Consider the following 9,689-nt stretch of genomic DNA (forward strand, 5'->3'; position numbering starts at 1 on the left):
GTCTGGTTTGCTTCTTCCGGGAGGACAGCAGGGGACTGGGGACAGAGTTTTCCCTCCTCTCTGGTCTGAGGGCAGTGCCAGCCCGGAAGAAGCCTGGTCTCCAGCTCTGGCAGGAAGGGTGTGTGTGTGTGTGTGTGTGTGTGTGTGTGTGTGTGTGTCCAGGGCTTTGTGGGGCTCTCTTTTTCTATCTCTCCGGGGCCTTTGAAGAAGAAGCTCCCTTGGGCTGTGGAAGGAGGACGCCAGGGCAGCCAGGGGGCCGGAGCTCCGCCATCAGCGAGGCTGCTCTGAGGAGGAGGGTAGGGGTGGGGCGGGCTTGTTCCTGCCTGGCTGTGGGGGCGCAGAGAGCAGAACTAATAGGATTAGGGTGTCTGAGGTCTGACTAGGGTACTGCTCCTGGCCAGGGAGGCATGCCCTGCATTGGAGGGGGAGGGGACAACTTGAGACAGACCCCATCCCTGGAGCCACTTGAAGGTTGGTTCAGGTTCATACCCCACTCTGAGAAGGTGACTCCGTTCCTGCCTTTCCTGTTTTGTGTGATTGCTCCTCTAACTTCCCACCACATCCTGCATTCTTCATCCTAACAGCATCCCAACTCCAGCTGCCCTGTCCCGACACCCCCTCCCCAGCTGCTCTGGGTCCCTGCAGTCCATCCCTGAGCCCCACACCTGGCTCCTGCTCCATCACCGCCTCACCCAGGACCTTTGTCCACTGACAGGCCTGGGGTGGTCCCAGCAGCAACTTTGCCCGCTGGTCGGTTGCTCCTCCAGAGCCCCAGCTCCTGCCCTGGGCCTCAGTCAGCATGGCAGAGAGCCCTTTAGAGGGGAGAAAGGGCAGTGAGCGCCGTGCCTGCAGCACTGGGCCTGGGGTCCTCCCTTAGTTCCTGGGCAGCTGCATTGCTAGGGCAAATTTTGTTTAAGATTTTATTTTATTTATTTTCTTAAGTAGGTTCCACCTGCAACGTGGGGATCACACTCACAATCCTGAGCTCATGAGCCAGCCGCACACTGTGAGCCAGCCAGGCACATTTTCCCTCACCACCTCTGTATCCCCTTTTCTAGCTGCCCAGTGGGACCACTTCCTCCTTGGCCCCCCACACCGGGCCACAGACTTCCTCCAGGTCCTGAAAATTCAGGTTGTGCTGTGCCCCTGGAAGTGCCCGCTCTCCGAAGAGCCCTGCTTGTGTGGGCTCCCTCCCCACTGTCCAGGGTACCGACCCAGACCCAGGGCAGGGCTGAGTTTCGGTGGGGCTGGTGGAGGGGCCATCGGAGGACTGTCTCTCACTCTTCCCCAGCCCCTGCCATGGGCAGGGCCTGGCCAGGGTATAAATAGGGCAGGCCGCTGGGCTCTCCCCACTCTTCCTCTCTTCTCACCCTCTCTTCTCGTCGCTTCCTCTTGGCCTGGTGAGTCGTGGTCTCCAGACCAGCACACAAGGGCGTCAGGCCGAGGCGGGGGCGTGCTGGGCAGAAGAAGGAGTGGCTGGTAGGGGTCAGATGTGCCAAATGGGTCCAGTGTGAGATTCCGATGTGGAGGTCCTAGTGTGTGTGTGTGTGTGTGCGTGCACGCATGCATGTGCAGGAGAGGAGAAACAACAGAAAAAGAAGTGCAGGTGGCTAGATTTGACCTAGCTGAGCAGTGCTGAGCTGCTGGGTATTGTGCATGCTGTTGTTGTAGTATGTGATGGTGTGTGTGTGCCACGTGGGTGTGCACACTGCCTTGTGTTTGCTGGTTGCACAAGCCTGTGTGTGCACTCTCGAGTGTGGGGAGCCAAGTGAAGGCAACTGTAGCCCTTTGTCTGGTTGTGTCCTCTGAGCTTCTGCCCTGCATCCAGCAGCCCAGCCAGCGGGAGCTTGCCTCCCCTCCCCTGCATCCCTGCCTCTGCCACCTCACCCTGCCCCTCCCTACTCTGGAGCTAGGCTGCTGGTTTTTTCCGCTGCAGGCCCCTGGGCAGGCCTCCAGCAGCCCCAGGGTGTGGCTCCTGTGGTCATGGGAGGCCTGTGCGAGGGGTGGAGCCCTTGGTGAGGCCCAGCCTGAGGGAGGCTGGGGAGTTTGCTGCCTGAAGCACACATTTCCCACTGTGCACCTTCCCCACCAGGAGCCTAGCCCACGGTCCTGGGGTCCTCCTCTGCTGGGAGCAGAGTGTCATCAAATGCTCCCTGAGGGATGGGAGTGGGGTGAGACATTCTGATGTTCTGAATACAAAGCTGAGGGTGGGATGGGGAAGATAAGGGTGTCTCTGGGACCCTGTCCTCAGATCTTGACTGCCACCATGACGTCCCCCCTGGAGAAGGCTCTGGATGTGATGGTGTCCACCTTCCACAAATACTCGGGCAAGGAGGGTGACAAGTTCAAGCTCAACAAGTCAGAGCTAAAGGAGCTGCTGACCCGGGAGCTGCCCAGCTTCTTAGGGGTGAGTGGCTACGGCCTGGGAGTATGCCTGGTGTGCCCCCTTCCCCACAGAGGAGGGGCGAGGCTTGGGGTGTGGGCTGTAGCTACAGCAGGCCCCCGTCACTGATATGGGGACGTTGGGGCAGAGAGCTTGCCCTGGCGGCCGGGTTGGAAACACAGTGAGCACCCACCACTCGTCTCCTAGAGCCCAGCAGGAAGAGGGCTGGGAATGAACAGGTAGGTTGCAGGCCAGACTCTGCTAGGTGCTTTGCACACTTAACTGAAGGCTAAATAACCTCCTGAGGTGGTCAGAGTGCAAAGCTGAGACCCGAAAGTCAGGACTGTCCTGTTGCCATCAGTCCAACAAAGAACAATTTCTGAGGCCGGCTTGTGAGTGTGAAGACACAGTTATGGACACCCACCTCCTACCCCCCGAACAATCACAACTTCCATGTATATCAAACTTTATGCAGCTTATACGTTACTTTCTAGACACCTGGGTGGCTCAGTAGGGTAGGCATCCAACTCTTGATTTCAGCTCTGGGCATGATCTCGTGTCCAGGGTACAGACACCTTGGATCGAGCCCCGCCCTTGGCTCTGCTGGTGTGGAGCCTGATTGTGCTTCTCTCTCTCCCTCTGCCCTTCCCTGGCTCATGGTGGCCCCCTCTCCCAAATAAACATTGTACATTACTTTTGGGACTATTGTCTGACTGGACTCTTGAAACAGCCTGGCGAGAGACATTGTGGTCCCCTTCTTCAGCTGTGCCCAGGTGCTCAGGCTTCTTCAGCCCTCAGGGTGACCTTCTGCAGCCCCAGCTTAGCCCCTGAGAGCCCAGGGCGGGGCCCCCAGGGCAGGCCTCCAGAGAGTGGCTGCACTCCTGAGCTCCCATCTGGAGATGGAAGCCTGGTCTAGACTCGCTCCATCCCAGGCTTGTGGTTCTACCTGTAGACTCTTCCTTGCAGAAAAGGACCGACGACGCAGCCTTTCAGAGGTTGCTGAGCAACTTGGACAGCAACAAGGACAACGAGGTGGACTTCCAGGAGTACTGCGTCTTCCTGTCCTGCGTTGCCATGATGTGCAACGAGTTCTTCGAAGGCTTCCCGGATAAGCAGCCCCGGAAGAAGTGAATGCCTGTCATGCAGATCGGGGGGCCCGCCGACTGGGGTCTCCTGGGTTGGCAGTGGGCACAGGGCCTCACCCTGGCTCTAGCGGGTGTGTGCACGATGTGGCCAAGTTCAATAAAGATTCTTGGAAGCTTTGAAGCTGATGGTCTGAGACTCTGGGTGTGAGGAGGAGGCTGAGGGGTGTGTGTGGGGGAGCCCTGGCTGTTGGCAGCCATTTTGTGGGGAGCCGACTAGTGAAGGAAGGAAGGGGTGAGTGGACGGGCGTTCATGTGCGTGTGTGTAGGATGGACTTGACTGAGGGGTCAGGGTGGGGAAAAGAACCCTCGAGGGCTCCAAAGACCCAGCTGAGGGGTCTTAGCACACTGGCCCTTCCCCAGCCTCGCCTCTGCAGGGCCTGAAGGTCCCATCTGCTCCTGGCTGAGGTCTGGAACGGAGTTTGGGCATGCTGGGGTCGGGCGGGGGTAGAGGGCTGAATCACCTTTGGGGTGGGGAGGCCACACTGGTCGCAGCAGGCTGAGAATCTCACCCTCTCAACCTCTGACCCTGCCCCCAGAACCCTGGGAAGAGGGCTGTTATCACTTCAGGTCCTGTGCTTCAGAGAAGGACGAAGGCCCTCAAGGGGGTGACGGGAGGATGAGAGTGCGGGGGCTGGGGGAGGGGCCATAATTTTGGAGATGAAATTCTGGACACGTGATCCGTTAAATAAAATTGGAATTTTCTTTCCCCCAGAAAATGTCAGTCATGATGTTACTTCCCTTCAGATTAAGGGCTTGTAGGTAACTGAGGCCACACTGTTGGCCAGCCTGCGTGGTCTGGGGGCCTCTGGAGGGGGTAAGTCGTGTCCAGCTGCAGGGGATTTGGTGCCCTCCACCTTTCAAGCTCTCCCCTTTTCTTCTCATTACACTGTTTTCCTCTCAAGTGTCAGAGGAGCGGGGCAGGTGACTCAGATGTTCCCTGAGTGTGACTGCGGAGGCCTGGGTAGGATTTTGGTCCAGGAAAAAGCCTGCCTCCTCCCCTTCTGTCTCCCCCTGGCTGTCCTCTGCCCTCCCTGGAGCCTGCGCCTGCGTCACTCGGCTTCGGAAACTTCTGTTGCTCAGCCACCAGTCCCTGTTGCTACTCCAGCCCTGCCAGCTGGGGTGGGGCACAGTGGGGGCACTAAGGGACCCCCGGCAGGCCAGGGTGGGGCTGCGGCACCCACAGGTGTGAACCCCTAACTTGGCTCTGCTCTCAGGTGTGAACTGCTGGGAGAACAACGCCTTCCTGCGATTCAGGCAGCTCCCCTGACTTGTCCCGCTCAGTCCTGCACCCTGACCCCGTCCCCTCAGTCCACGTCCTCTACCCCATCACCGGGCCCTGGTTCTTCCTGGGTCCCTTCCCCATCCCTGATTCCCAGGCTTCCATTCCAAGTCTCTGGCAATTCTTTCCCATGAACATGAGTGAGATTTAGAAGAAATCATTCATTTAAAAGCCCTTTAAAAACCTTAGGCTCCAGGGGCACCTGGGTGGTTCAGTCAGTTAAGTGTCCAACTTCTGCTCAGGTCATGATATCACAGTTTGTGAGTTTGAGCCCCATGTCAGGCTCTGTGCTGACAGCTCGGAGCCTGCAGCTTGCTTCAGATTCTGTGTGTGTGTGTGTGTGTGTGTGTGTGTGTGTGTGTGCCCTTCCCCCACTCACGCTCTTTGTCTCTCTCTCTCTCAAAAATAAGCATTAAACAAACAAACCAACCTTAGGCTCCATACTCGTTAATGACCTTGACCACACCCTTGGCAGGAAACATCTTCCCTTCTGATTCGTATCACAAGGTGCATCTCCTCTGCTCCTGGTGTGGATAGAAGGGCTCCAATGTGGAGAGTGACTTGGGCATGAGGAGATACCCTGTGTTTGGCCCGTGCTGCCTGGGTCTTTTTTCCAGGGCATTTGGTTTCTCTTCCACCCTGCTGTCCCATCAGATTGTGAGTGCTGATTTGGGATTGGGAGTGGCTGGGAAAACCAAGTCTGTGGGACTGAAGGTGAGTGCTCCCTTCCCCTCTGTGTGGAAACGAGGAAGTTGAGATCCGCAGAGGGTTTCTCCCCAGCCCCATCCCAAGAGGCTCTGACCTGGGCCTCCTTAGGTCCCTCCCCTTCTCATTGGCTCTTTCCCTCCCCTGGTTTCCTGGGGACCAGAGCAAGGGAATAAAGGCAGGGAGAGGTGGCAGGGAGCCTGTTTCTGACGGTTGCCTGCTCTCTCCTTCCCTGGTGAGTCTTTCCTCACCTCCTTGCTCATCTACAAGGTGGGGCAAGCCGGGTGTTGAGGCCAGAGGGTGACAGGCTGTGGTGACCACCAGCAAGCTCATCTACAAGGTGGGGCAAGCCGGGTGTTGAGGCCAGAGGGTGACAGGCTGTGGTGACCACCAGCAAGAAAGACCTGGCCCGACGAGTGGGCCTGTGCCCAGGGGGAAAGGCGGAGCCTGGAATGGCGGCTATCAGAGTTTCTGGAGAAGTGGCTCTGGGCATGGAGGTGTGGTCGGAGCCAGCCAGGACGCCGCCGCCGGTGCCCAGGGGCCCTTCTTCCGCTGTGGTCCTGGCCGGGTCTCCTGCAGCCGGGGAGAGGCCGAGGTTTTGGGGTGGTAAGAGGTGAGTGGTAGATTCAGTTCAAGAATCACAAGGTGTGGGGCGCCTGGGGGGCTCAGTCGGTTAAGCGTCCGGCTTCGGCTCAGGTCATGACCTCACGGTTCGTGGGTCCGAGCCCCGCATAAGGCCCTGTGCTGACAGCTAGCTCAGAGCCTGGAGCCTGCTTCCGGTTCTGTGTCTCCCTCTCTCTCTGAACCTCCCCTGCTCACGCTGTCTCTCTCTCAAAAAAAAAAAAAAAAAAAAAAAAAAAAAAAAAGAATCACAAGGTAGGCTTTGGGCTGAAGGTGAGAGCCAGCTGCTTCCTGCTTCTTGCTCTGGACTCCACACAGATTTACCTGGGGCCCCCGGCTTCCTTGGGTGTGTCGGACCCATTCAAACCCAGCCTCTAGATCCAGCTTTCAGAGTGATCCTGGAGGTTTCAACAGGCTCCCCCTCCTGCTGCTGGGCTGTGTGTGCAATTCTCAGAGCCAGAGACTAGAGACCAGCTGGATGAGTCCAGTGACCTCTGCCTGGCTTCCTGTTGAGACCTTATCTCCCAGCTCCAGTCCCAGCCCCTTCCAAACCCTGGACTCTCTTTGCCCTGTCCTCCACTTCTATGATGGGACACTCCCCATTATCAGGTGATTCAGGCACCCAGGCCAAGGTGCTTAGGGTGAGGGCTGCCTCTGGCAAACAAGTGCCCATGCCAGATGGGCCAGGGACCCTTCTCATCTCTATCATCTGCCTCCAGTTCATCTTTTGGGGAAGTCGTCTTGTCATCTGCCCCTAGAGACCTCTTCTAGCATCTCCTAGGCAGGAGCATATGTAGGCTCCTTGGGGGCTGGTTAGTCTCATGGCCCCAGCTCTTCCAAGTTTACAACCTGTCCTGGCATATTTGGGTCCATTTGTTGGTAGATTTCTGTCTTATCCAGTTTCTGGTCCTCTAGAGAAAGCCCTGGGGCTGCGCAGAAGTGAGGGAGCAGAAGGTTTGACTTTGAGAGGGTAGTGATCCTTCTCTCCCCCTTCACCCTCTAGAGCCACGCACTGATGGAGACACCTCTTGAGAAGGCCCTGACCACTATGGTCACCATTTTCCATAAATACTCGGGGAGAGAAGGCAGCAAACTGACCCTGAGCAGGAGAGAACTAAAGGAGCTGATCAAGAAGGAGCTGTGTCTTGGAGAGGTAAGTGACGTCACGTCCACCCCAGAGCCCAAGTGCTCCCTGTGCACACTATGGGGGAGGAGGAAAAAAGGGGAAGCCCCATATCACTGTCAAGGGCTCCCCTCCTGTGATGCCAGAAGCCCAAGCTCCGGACACACACCTGCCGTCCAAGTGCTCAAGTCTCAGCCGGGAGCAGGATGGCCAAGGGGAACCATCAGAGACCTAAGGCAGAGGGTGGACATCCTGGGCCAACAGACGAAAGCCTCTAGGCTGGGAGACGAGCTGTGTTTCACTGGGAAGGAGGAAGGGCGGTGTCCAGAGGGCGGATTGCAGCCTGTGTGAAGGGTTAGAAGTCAGAGGGCCTTCTGGGTTGAGGCCAGGCCCATGAGCCTTTGTGGGGGATTGTGGGGGGTGAGGCACCAGGGTGTCCAGCTCAAGCAAAGCTCAGCTCAAGGTCAGCGCCTCCACTGATTCTCCTGTGTGCCTGTGCATCCAGGGCGCTCAGCTGGCACTGACACGGGGGCAAATGGGATCATTCTGCTAGTCTATGAACACAAGGTTGGAAGGAGGCAGATTGCTTCTTGCCAGATGGAGAAGGTGGGAGGTAGCTGACCAGGGTGGGCGGGAGGGGAGGCCTATGAGAAAATTATTATATTATTTTTTCAGTTAAAAATAATAGAGGCTCAGAAATATTATCCAGCTCGTCTGAGGACGCTAGTGAGAGGCGAGTCCTCCCTTTTTCCTTGGAGATCCAGTGTGGGGTCTTTCTGGTCACATCCTGAACCTTGGGGGGCCTCCCCAGAGAGACTGAGAGTGTGGCCCTTTAGGCAGCGACTGGAGCAGGTGTGGGTATCACTGAGCCTGCCCTCTGTTTTCCTGCCCGGTTGTCTGCATCCTGGAGTTAATGAGGGCAAAGGAAGGGGCATGGGTCCCTCAGGGGTTAATTACAGGGCGACATAGGCCCTGAGGAAGGCCTGGCTTTGACCGGAGCACAGACTGGGGACAAGGATCTCATCGCAGAGAGGCTGTTTTCCCACCAGAGGAGGACGGAGGACTGAGGATCGCCCTGAGGCTGCCCCGCAGGGCTGGGTGGTGCGGTGCAGTGGTGAGGCAGGGCTGGGCAGGGTGGCTCACGGGTCCTTCCCTCTGGGCTCTTGAAGAAGATGAAGGAGAGCAGTGTTGATGACCTGATGAAGAGCTTGGACAAGAACAGCGACCAGGAGATCGACTTCAAGGAGTACTCAGTGTTCCTGACCACTCTGTGCATGGCCTACAATGACTTCTTCCTTGAGGGCAGCAAATGACCAGGGCTCAGCCCATTGCCCCTGGCCTCTGCAGCTCCTCTCACAGACCTTCTTTGGCCCCTTGCCCTCCTCTCCCTTCTGAACAGACCTTGCTTCAGGTTTCCCTTCCAGCGGTGGAAATAAAGGTGTTCGATTCCAGGCTGGTTGTGAAGACATCTTGTGTCCCTCGCTGGGGGTGTGTGGGGCAAGGCAGAGCTTCTCCTCCAGTGGGCTGAGGGCCTCTGGGGTTAGGGTCCTGGGCTCCCACCCCATTTCCTGTCCTTCTTCAGTGTGGATGTCACTGAGTTTACTGGACTTAGTTTTGCCCTTCCATAAAACGGGAAGTTGGGCCAGGCTTTCACTTGCCTTGCTGAGAAAGCTAAGGGAGGTGCTTTGAGAGAGGACGCTAGGGGGAGGAGGGTGTGGAAGGCAGGAGTGTGGCTCCCTAAGGCAGTGGTGGACAAGCCAGTCTGAGGCCACTGGAGGCCACCCTGACAACACCCCATGCCAGCCCCTTTCCGTCGCCCCCATTTTCCCCTTAGCAGCAACCCCCCCCCTCCCCGCTACCCAGTGGTCTGTGGGGGCCAGTGCTTTCTGCTGTCTCCACTTCCCCTTATGAAAGTCCTTTCTCTAAGGGGATCTGGAAAATCTTTTCACTGGAATGTAAAAAACTAAGGCAAGGGCCAGTGTGCACACTAACGGGCAAGACACTGCAGGTGGAATTCTGGGCAGGGGTGCGGGAGTGCAGGGGGGTGCGGGCTGGTGAGGGAGGGTGCGAGAGGGAGGGAGTGGCGTTGGGGAGGAAGGGTTGTGAGGGCGGTGGTGGGGATTTTTGCTGAGGGATGGGTGCTGTATGATGCCTTTTAAATCATACCCTACAGACCACTGGCGGGACCCCCTTCCTTCATCTAGGGTTGACCCTGAACACCCTTTGGGGACCCCCACCCCCTGCCCCGGGGAGCTCGTGGTCCTTGGCTTGCAGCGACTTCCCCTAGGAGCCCAGTTCTTCCACCGGCTCTTCCAGCCCCGGAACCCGGAACAGCCCGGGGCAGGAGGCGCGGGAGGCTGGGGTCCCGAAGTATGCAGTGTAGACGCCTGAAGCCCAGCAGCCTCGGCCGGAGGGTGGGGTGGGGGCGGGCCG

General features: G+C 57.8%; 2 protein-coding genes across 5 annotated transcripts; both read left to right on the forward strand.

Moving 5' to 3' along the window:
- The first annotated feature begins 1,308 nt into the window (after positions 1 to 1,308).
- S100A4 (S100 calcium binding protein A4) lies at positions 1,309 to 3,649 on the forward strand. Its single transcript, XM_029933257.1, has 3 exons — positions 1,309 to 1,400; positions 2,252 to 2,407; positions 3,350 to 3,649. The coding sequence occupies exons 2-3, from the start codon at positions 2,267 to 2,269 to the stop codon at positions 3,512 to 3,514; spliced, it is 306 nt and encodes a 101-aa protein (XP_029789117.1). The 5' UTR covers positions 1,309 to 1,400; positions 2,252 to 2,266; the 3' UTR covers positions 3,515 to 3,649.
- Positions 3,650 to 5,364: 1,715 nt separating this feature from the next.
- Positions 5,365 to 8,708, forward strand: S100A5 (S100 calcium binding protein A5). Of its 4 annotated transcripts, XM_029933259.1 has the most exons (4): positions 5,365 to 5,521; positions 7,137 to 7,286; positions 7,932 to 7,989; positions 8,426 to 8,509. In XM_029933259.1, the coding sequence occupies exons 1-4, from the start codon at positions 5,375 to 5,377 to the stop codon at positions 8,446 to 8,448; spliced, it is 378 nt and encodes a 125-aa protein (XP_029789119.1). In that variant the 5' UTR covers positions 5,365 to 5,374; the 3' UTR covers positions 8,449 to 8,509. The 4 variants fall into 4 exon arrangements, with proteins under 4 accessions (XP_029789119.1, XP_029789118.1, XP_029789120.1 ...); XM_029933258.1 differs by lacking the exon at positions 7,932 to 7,989 and having other exon boundaries at positions 8,426 to 8,708; XM_029933260.1 differs by lacking the exons at positions 5,365 to 5,521; positions 7,932 to 7,989 and adding an exon at positions 5,688 to 5,747 and having other exon boundaries at positions 8,426 to 8,708.
- Positions 8,709 to 9,689: the final 981 nt, after the last annotated feature.

This window comes from Suricata suricatta, chromosome 3, assembly GCF_006229205.1.
Source record: "Suricata suricatta isolate VVHF042 chromosome 3, meerkat_22Aug2017_6uvM2_HiC, whole genome shotgun sequence".
Taxonomy (NCBI): Eukaryota; Metazoa; Chordata; class Mammalia; order Carnivora; family Herpestidae; genus Suricata; species Suricata suricatta.